General features: G+C 31.8%; 1 protein-coding gene across 1 annotated transcript in view; it reads right to left on the bottom strand.

Annotated features, from left to right (window-relative positions):
- Positions 1–861: 861 nt before the first annotated feature.
- PRKX (protein kinase cAMP-dependent X-linked catalytic subunit) overlaps positions 862–10,378 on the bottom strand; it is a 138,228-nt gene continuing 128,711 nt past the window's right edge. Inside the window, exons 8-9 of the mRNA XM_051984572.1 lie at positions 8,247–8,396; positions 862–5,961 (exon numbers count right to left, since the gene is read on the bottom strand). Coding sequence (XP_051840532.1) covers positions 8,271–8,396 — 126 coding nt within the window. The 3' untranslated portion in view covers positions 862–5,961; positions 8,247–8,270. The remainder of the gene's footprint in view (positions 5,962–8,246; positions 8,397–10,378) is intronic.

Here is a 10,378-nt window from a genome sequence, read left to right as displayed (position 1 = left end):
TCTAGGTGGAGTTGTTGTCCCATCCAATTCAAAAACCTTTCAAAGATTTTAATCTAAAAGTGAATTCAGACAATTTTTTTTGGGGGGGGAGGTGAGTGGATGGTGATGGTGTAAAGCCTTTGTGTAGATTTCTCCAGGCTGAGGGTGATTTGGAAACAAATCTAAGTCACATTTCCCCAGTCCTTCATTAGAATAGGCCCGCCTCTTATAATATTTATTCTTTCTCATTATCAGTGGGGAAATACTGACTCTTTTTAAAAGCATATAAACGCTGAGTGGGTTCCATGAGAAGTCTTGGTCATTCAAGATTGTCACTGATTTACTTTAATTACTGCTAACATAATTAATCAAGTGACATTATCCAGAAACTGTCTCTCAAATATTTCATATCTATTACCTCTTAAACATATCAGCATCATTATTAAAAAAAAAAAAAAAAGGTTTTTGGTCACTGGGTAATGATGACATTCCTTGGGGCACAGTAAAAAATGAACTGCCACAGGCTATAAGTAAGGCCTTTATTACTTAAAACTTTTTTTTTAACTCTTCAAGAAAGAGGATAATAAAATGTCACCACCATAAGCATAAGCACCTCTCCAATAGAAAAATTTTATTCTTTGTATTTAAAACCCCAGTATCTAGCACTTGGTCTGATATGGTAGGCACTTCATAACTGCTTCACGATTGATCCTTACAAACTGACAGTATCTGTGGCGAAAGGATCTGGGCATGTAAGTATGTAGCAGCCAAAAAGGTTTGCTTCTTTTAAATAAATCACTTTATTTTTTTTTTCCCTGAGCTTAATACTACTTCCTTGTAAACATTAGGGAGCCTTCCCAATATAAGGAGAAGCAAACAGGATTTAGACATTTTTAAAGATACAAATGTTTATTAAACAAATCCAGAAATCAACAGGCATTATATAAATTAAACAGCAGTAACATTTCACTAGGGTTTATATACAAATCACAGTGATTTTATTGTGCAATGAATTGACATGACTTTGGGACAGTACTTTTACATGATTGAGGACTAGCAACCAACATATTAATGATTCTAAAATAATCTTGCCTATTTTCTCATTTCAAATTAGTTATTAAGTACACAAACCTATGGCAAGTTATTTCCTACTGTTTATAAAGTAGTCAGGTTTGCCATAGAAAAGTCTATATGGCATTTCTGGATATCAAATAGAACCAAAAAAAGAATCATACTATGGTTTTTGTTGTTAAAGATGAAAAAATGATCCTTTAGCATAAGGATATTATAATTATAATTAATTATACATTATAATTCTTCAGGATCTCAAAGCAATGAACTGAACAGTGGTCATATCTCTCAACTACCTTTAAACCTTCAAATTCTGGCTTGTCCATTTACCATGAGTTTAGTACCTAATTGAGTTTTCATTCAATTAATGATGCTTTGACAGTGGAAGATCAAGTCAGTTAATGTTAGTTTAAAAGTCACTTGCTAAAGTTGTGGTGAGTTACAGAAATCTCTTCTCCTTTAAGAAATTTTCCATTGGTTTCTATTTCATTCACAATGTAAATTTTATTCTAGAACCTTATATGCTGCATTAAAAATAAACAGAAATGGCTAACCCCCAATAATAGGTATAGTCCTGTAGGACAAGGTCTGTTTTGGTCTTGCCTTTTGTATTCTTGGTGCCAAGCATGAACCCTGGCAACCTATTAAGTCAAATGTGTAATAAACTCTTGAACAAATAAATACTCTAAAAATGACATTTTGAATCTCCTTTAAAATTCCTTTTTTAATAGATTCACTTTGTTCACTTAAAATAAAGTAATAGTAAGATTTTGCACTGTTGTTGGGGAAGAAGAGTAATACATAGAAACTGTTCAACATGTATGAGGTACATGGTAGAGAATATAGATATTGGGACCATATATTCCAAACATAAATGAAGATAAAGAGGCATGGAGGCTAATTTTTTTGTGACTGCAAAACAATGGTGGAAAATATAAAATCTCAATTAGCTTGTCAGTCTACAACACAATAAATCACTAAATCCTACTAATTTTTTTTGCTTCATTGTGTAGTCACATTATGTTTCTTGCATCAGTGCTTAGTACTAGGGGAGTCTAGCCCCTTGCTCTCCAGTTAACACCATGAGAAAGGTATAGAACCTTAAGACTCACCACCTAGGTCATATATTTAAATAACAATGTATCCTTCCAAACCTCTCACACTTAGGATTACTTCATTTTTTGAGTAGGATTTAAAAATGATTTATTAAAAATATGTTTAATTTCAAGGAAAGAAATATAAAGAATTGCATTGGAAATCATATAAACACAAACCGATTTTTTTTTCTGTTCCATATGCATAGGTCTAGAGTAGATGGATATGTGTGTATACATATGTGTATGTCTATGTGTATGTATATACATAATACACATCACAGAAGTACGTATGTTTGCAAACATCCTATTACTTCTTTTCCTTCTGTTAGTACCACAAGTCAGAAAACATCCATTGCCAGCAATGGACATACTTAACGTCTAAAACAAATCCAATTTCTAGTGTGAAAGGATGGAAACTCTATCACTGCATGTATAATATAAAGTTAATGTAATTTCTTCCTTGGTTTAATTTATACAAATGAAGACAGAAATGACAATTTTATCACATGAAGATGAAATCCTCAATACACTCAATGTAGCAATTTGTGCATTTTATTAATAAATTTTGTAGTACTCAGAATCCAGAAAATACTGCAAACTCATGAATATCAGTAAGTCAAAAATCAAAATGGTACTTTACATGGGGTATAAATTCTGTAATATGTACCCCACAATTTTTTTAAATTTTGCAATTATAACTGACCATATAAATACAAACATCCAATGATACACACATATTCAACTATTTCCTTAGCTACTTTTAATGATTGTTCCAGGTTTATTATTTAAGTCATAACCAACCTTTATGTAATATCACACTATATGAAGTGATAATTTATGGCCTATTAATGAACAGTTAACATGTGGCACTTAAATAAAATCTTGAAATGTGCTCGATTGTTCACTCTGTACTTATTAATACCATTAAATATCTTTGAATCTTTTTAATGTTTCACTTTTTTCCTACTAAAGGCTGATTACATTTCTGCAAAATAACAATGTAACCAATGTTAACACATCTGTTTTTCCTGCATATTTATTCAGAAATAAGGCAAATATATTTCATGCTTTCTATACTATTTCAATATCAACATTAAATTTTGAAAGATAACAAAGTAGTAAACCAAAGAAGTACACACACTAGCACAATGAACGTATGTACAGTTTAAAGTTGTTCTCAAAACAAATTGTTCTGTATAAGGTTTTAAAAGAAAAAGTTCCTAAATAATTAATGTGATTTAAGAGTCAAGTGGCACTAGACTTAGGTTATCACTTCTGGTAGCTCAAAGTTTTTATCTTAGTAAACTATGGCAGTCATTTTATTGATTTTGTTTTTTAAGGTTAGATCACATTTTGCCTCAGAAACTGATTGTTGAATCTCTAGCAACCTTTGGCCTTGATTTTAATACCTAACATTAGGGGAAGTAAAGACTAAATTCTACACAGTTCTATGGGTGAAATTTACATTAACAATTTTTCTCAACGGGCTATTTGTTTTATATAGAATTTTGCTGACCACAGATCTTGAATTTTTGGTAATGTTTGTTTGGAATTCCTAAGTTTGATGACTTAGGATGAGACAATTATTTGTTTTTTCATAGCATTTCATATTTCTCTCAAGGCATTTAGAAAACTGTCTGAAGTTAGTTCATTTCCAAGTACACTAAAAACCTTATCTCAGCTATTGAGCTGAAACATGATGTTTTGTTTTAGTTTGGTTTTTTCCTGAAATTTTGCTACTCAGAAACCAATCTCTGTGTCAAATGAGTATCACAATAAGAAACCATCAAAATCCCTGGACCAGAATATATCTGAGACTACTAGGAAGACCCACAAAAAGTACATCTCTTCCACTGCACTGTCTTATAAAATGGTGCCTGTGGATTAAAAAAAAATTTTTTTTTTCTGTATAACATACAAATCTAATGGATTTATTAAATAATGTTTTAAATGCACAGTGAGTTAGGCACTTTAGGGGATAGCATATTGAGAGGCACACTCTCATTTTTCACTTACATGAGTCTTATTTGCTAAATTTCTTTAGTGTGTAGAAAATAAACATTTGGTGACTTGGAGGGGAGAGGGGTGAAAGGGGAGAAAATGCAATACTCAATATTCTGCTCGCTTCTTTGATCTAGTTCCATTATATAGAAATTATTCACATGAGTAACCACTCTTTTTTTGCTACTTGAGTCCAATTAATGCATGCTCTTACCTTTTAAAACATTGTGTGTGGATGTTTGCGTGGATGTACACACATACATACCTACACCACATATTGATATTATATATAGATATATGTATATGTGTTTATGTATTTATTATACATAATGTGTATGAAACAGTCCTAGTACTGAAATATTCTTAATGAAAAAGCTTGCTGGGTTTATTTCTCAAATAGGGATAGGACATAATTGGAATACACAACTGCTGACAGATTAATAACAGGATTTTGCAAACTAGACTTATTATTTTTTGCTGGGTAAAACAGATTTTGGAGATTTCCAGGAAATTTTAGAACAGTAAGAAATGGAAGAAGAGTGTAGGAGGAATTTGGAATGTTTTAAAATGAAGTGAACTGTGAGCAGAGATCTACATGCTACTTCCCAGAAATTCTGTAAGCTCCTTACTGCTGAGATGAACACCTGTTTTGGTCCATATTTTGCAGTTTAACCCTAAGTATCACCTTAACATCTGGCTACCATAAAATACACATTCAGAAAAGGAAAACTTCTTATTTATGTACATTGTTGTGATGTCTATCTAGGAGCTCAATTTCACTACCTAATAATACCAAAAAACCCTAGGTGATCTTCAAGAAGCATAGAAGCTGCATTTGCAGAATTAAATGGAAGTTAGATCTCTGGGTAATTTTTTATATGGTACAATGGATCTTTACATCTTGTCACTTGTGAAGTTCTTTTCTCCTTCCTAAATTAAAGAGGAAAAACTTTACCTGTGGCTAAAAACAATAGAGCTCATGGTCTCGGGCACTGTATTATTTGCCAGATTTGTATTTCAACTTTAAATAAGTAGAAGTCCCAGTACACAGCAGGATACCATAGAGCATAAAAGTAAGTGAAATATTTCCAAGACACTTTGTTTTTTGAACACTCATGAATCAATGGGGCTTTCATGAACTAAAGATGAGACTTGTACCTCGTCCCCTTTTCTCAGACTTTCAAGTACTATAGTTGCAGACATGAAGCACTGGACATTTTAATGACAGTCTTTACATAATTTCTTTCTTTTTTATACAAAGAATTATAAAATGTTTAAGATGAAGAAAAACATATTTGCCCTTTAAGAGTTTTATCTCCCCAAAGAAGAGAATTTTGAAAAAAAAAATCTGAAAAATAAAAATCATAGACTCTGCAAAGTACAAACATTTACATCTTTGCACAATCCCTGTGCTTAGGTTGATTTTGTTTTCTTTATATACATACATACTAATTTGTGCTTACAATGTCACAAGTTTAGTATAAACTATAAAGTTAAGTCTATGAGATAAAGCAAAAGACCAAAAAAAAAAAAAAAAAAAAAAAAAAAAAGTCTGCCACAGCAGAAAAGTAACACTAACCTAAGGAATCTAAACCAATCAATTTAATCACTTTCTGTATTAACAGTTCAACTAATGCCAGATTTACACAGTTAAAATTAAACTTCACCAGTCCTCCAATTTCATTTTATATAAATATATGCATATATGAGTGTGGAAACTTTCTCATCCATGTGAAAGAATTTCTTCATGTTGGCAGATGCCCAGTTCGTTTTTTCAAATGTGCTCAGACCACTCCACATCTTCTTCCAGTTTCTGACATTCAATGGCACAAACACAAAGAATTTTTGTTAGTTTTCCAATCATCAGCTAATGTTTGAGCTCCTTTTTTTCAAAGCAGTAAAATGGAAAGGCAAAAAGTTTCAGAATTATTTTCACAATTCTTATGAACATGAGAAAAGACTTCTAAAACCAGTGATGAAGGGAACTGATAACCATCAAGGTAAAATTACAAATCTAAAATAAATAGATTTTAAAATTTGATATAGTATACTTTTATTCTCATCTATTTACCCACAAAACTCAACAGCCTAATATTAATGAGGAAAATTGTACAAATAAATGACGTTCATCTCTTTGCTTTAGATGTTTCAATATTGTGTCCTTTCTAACAATTCAACAGAGCTACTAACAATTTTTAAAATCAAGTAAATAATGGAGTAATTTGAGCATTTTTTCCTTCTTCTTCCCTCTCCTGACCCTCCCTAGCCCACTCTCATAGAAACACAATGGAGATTATGAGAAATGTTATATAGAAGAGCAAGGGGAACAGTTAATTCAAACATTTAGCAACTATGCTTTGAAAACTGTAACTGACTTTAATTCTAGGTTTCCTATTTGTGAAGAATCATGACATAGTACATAGAGAGCTGGCCAGGAAGCTATGGAGAAGAACTAGGATCAAATTCCAAATATGATATATGTTTGTGTGACTTCAGGCAAGTCACTTATCCTCTCTCAATGTTCTAGGCAACTCTAAGGAATGGGACCTGCAGAGACAGTGCAATTCTAAATTACAGAAAAAGTGGATCGCTGCAATGGTAAGAAACAGTTCATTATATCAATGAAAAAAAGGGTCTAATTCCTATCCAATAGATGTCTTTGTTTTTCATTAAAAGGATCTTTTATAAAATCTTAAAAGAGTCAACTAATCTGAAACTGACTCTCTGAATTGTTCAGCTCAACAATAGATATTACCTTTATTGAAATCATTTATATACTGTATAATATAATGGTATCCTTCCTTATCATTTTATCATTTTAAATACAGCAAAATCTAGATTTATTGATTTAGGGTTAATGATCTTCTACAGAAGGATACTTTGAATTCCACTGAAAGCCTTTATTTTAAAAGAAATTCAAACAGGAACTCGTTTAATTTATTTAAAATGATTATATACAAAAATTTATTATTTACCCAATTTTCTAAGAACACATTCAATATATAAAGCAAGATACACTGTTGTGTCACTATAAGAAAGACAGTATTTTTTGTGAATTATAACAGAATTCCTTCTCATTTCATACTGATAAAAGTTTATGTTACAAATATACAGGGAGAGGTGTCATGGATTTATCAAATATACATTATTCAAAAGTTTTCACTGTCTACATACATGTATTTAAAACTAATTTAACCATTTTAGACTTTTCCTGACTTAAATATGTCAAAAGAGTGAGCTATTGAATGAAGAAAACAGAAAAAATGAAACAGACACAAAATAAACAGATTTTAAGACCATCTTGTGATGTTAATACTAACACTTTAAAGTTCAGAAGTTTTGTATAACCTAATAAAAAAGGAATACACACAAATCAAGTTCTTCATTTTAAGTCACCACCCTAAAAATGATCGAACTTTATCAAGCAATAACAAAATGTTAGCCATTTCAAGAGATGAGATAAGATCTCATTTTCCTACTCTTCACTGCATATTTAACATAACTAAATTGTTACAACAAGTACAGGCAAACTGGTATAAATGGAAATAATCAGAAAGTAGGTAATACAGTGAAGCCTCTATTAAATACCTGGATACTCTTCACAGTACTCTTTTACTATGTAATGATTACTGATACAAAGTAATGAGTTAATGCTCCTTCAAAAATTATGATTTCATTTAATACAACCTATACAGAAGTATCATTGCAGGATATCTTAGGGTATAGATATATAACAGAAGATGTTCTATGACCTCTGTTTATCTTTGAATAAATATAAAAACTCTCACTTTTTTTTTAATTTACACATTACACAAGAGTAAATATGGTTGCTCAATTCCAATTAGCAAGAGAAAAAACTTCTAAAACTAGTTGTTAAGTGAAAAGAGCAAGCCTTGATATTTTTGAAATGAATCAGAATCATGCTGGAAGGTCTGCACATCAAAATATTGAATTCCATATATACTTCTTACCATCCTATTTAACGGCTACTTAATTAAACCATTTAATAGGCAAGGAAACAAAACTTTATTCTATGGGTTTATGGTTTAAAATGTAAAGAGCAACACTTTAAAAAATATATGGCAAGAAAAGATATACCTTTCCATATGTGATTCCCTGTACTCAGAAATTCTTAAAGATTTCTAAGTCTTTAGGAGGCACAGGTGGTGTCTTATTCCAGTCATCTTCAGGATAAGCTTCAAAATTAGATGTATCACCATCGTTGGAAACCTTCGGCACTATAGGAGGCTAAGGAAATATGCCAAACAAAGAGTTTTAGAAGAAAAGCAAACTTTATAATTTAAAACTGGGGTCTTAGTTTACTGATGCCGTTTTGGGAAAACATGGAGTACTCTCCAACACTTGGATCACTTGTCCATATGGTTTTTCTTTCCACCAAAGCAGACTTAGTAAATAGCATTCAAGATATGTTGTAACTCAAAAACACATTTAATTGCTAGCTTGGTCTTGAGTTGCTCAGAAGTTTGCTAAGCAGGCACTCAAATGACAGACATACCATCTTGGCCTGTACTTTAGCACAATGTATTATAGTACAAAGCAGAAACTATTTATTTTCTATCTTTGTATGTAATGTCCACAATAGGCACCCAATAAATGTTTTGCTGCACTCACCTAAAACTGTTCTAGGTTGAAGGTAAGGTAATGTAAATAAAAAATAAGTAATTAAAAAAATGAAAATGGTAGTTTTATATTAAATGATACTATTAAATAGCTGTTAGGAGCAATGTTTATTCAGGCACAAAGAACTAAGGGACATGAGGTTCTGATGGAAATAACTCAAAACTTGGTAAGGGGAGAGCTGAAGCATTTAAAATTTTGCCTTGAGCAGTTCTTAGAAATTGTGCCTCTGACTGGGAAATCTTCAACTTCTGAGTTTTTTTGTTTTTATTATAATCTATAAAGGACTTTAGATCATTAAGATGGATCACCTTTAAGCCTATTTTGATTTTTGTAATGGGCTGAGGCTTGAGTTGATGCACTGAGGTCCCCAGCACGGGAGGCTAAATAGTAATTGGACCATACTCTATTAATACATATGCTTGGAGAAAGAATGGTCCCCGCCCACTCTTCGTGTAAGTCCTGATGTATTGTATAGGAAATGACGATTTTGGTGGGTGGAGGCAGGGGAGTGGAAAGGGAAGTGGAAAGAGACTGCTGGCTGGCTTCTTGACACAGCTGCTCACATTGCTATCGCAACCCCCCTTTACCTCCGATCCCCCTTCACCTGCAATCCCCCTTCACCTTTGCTGGCTGGCTTCCTGTCACAGCTGCCCATATCGCTATCGCAATCCCCCTTCACCTCAAAAAGAATAAAGATTGAAGATTTTTCCCTTAACCTGAATTCCTGAATCTGGCTGATTTTAAATACGTGGTCATCACAGATTTTAATTAAATTTCTACACATTTTCTACATTTCTGTAAAGCTATATTTATAAATGTACTGGCAAAAATTATGGCAATGAAGGATTTCAACATGGAAGATTTTTTGTTACTTTATTTACAGTTACCAATGGAATTCTTTAAGGTCAGAACACCTGCAATATGTGTACATGTGTGTGTGTGTGTGTGTGTGTGTGTGTGTGTGTGTGTGTGTGTACATACACATATATACATTATATACACACATATATTTCTCAAATATCTATATCTATTGCAATAGCACATTTAATTAATACTAATACATGTCTAGATATGTACTGTACACAGAACTTGGTAAAAAAAGTTTTATACAACTGAGGAATTATGAGTTCTGAAGATTCAAGGTATTGCAAGACAGTCTAAAGTATAGATGTTCCTAAAAAGCAAATATGTGGTATACTTGGAAGATTTGAGTATCTTTATTCCTAGTAAACCATACAATGAAATTTGCATTGTCTGTTCAGTGTAATACTCTGTTCTAAAATGACTCCTATTCAGATGTAAAGATACATTTTGATTTAGATAAATTCAGATATTCATTAGTACCATGAGATATTTAAAATGGATATTGCTCTAGAGATCCTACCAGTTGCATTTGTTAATAATTTTACCTAAGTTGTATAAACCTTAGGAGGTAGTCCACTAAATGCTTTTCTAAAATGTTGTTCTTTAGTACATATTAGGTCTTTAGTTTTAGTATTGTATGAATAATAAAATTATTTGAAAATGAACAAACTTGAGAATATCTTAATTTTTTTTCAGAGTCAATTTTGCTTATTCAGATCAACTAT

The sequence above is a fragment of the Antechinus flavipes genome, chromosome 3 (genome assembly GCF_016432865.1).
Source record: "Antechinus flavipes isolate AdamAnt ecotype Samford, QLD, Australia chromosome 3, AdamAnt_v2, whole genome shotgun sequence".
In the NCBI taxonomy this organism is placed as follows: domain Eukaryota; kingdom Metazoa; phylum Chordata; class Mammalia; order Dasyuromorphia; family Dasyuridae; genus Antechinus; species Antechinus flavipes.
Note: the sequence above shows the minus strand (reverse complement) of the source record. Positions and strands in the feature narration are given on the sequence as shown.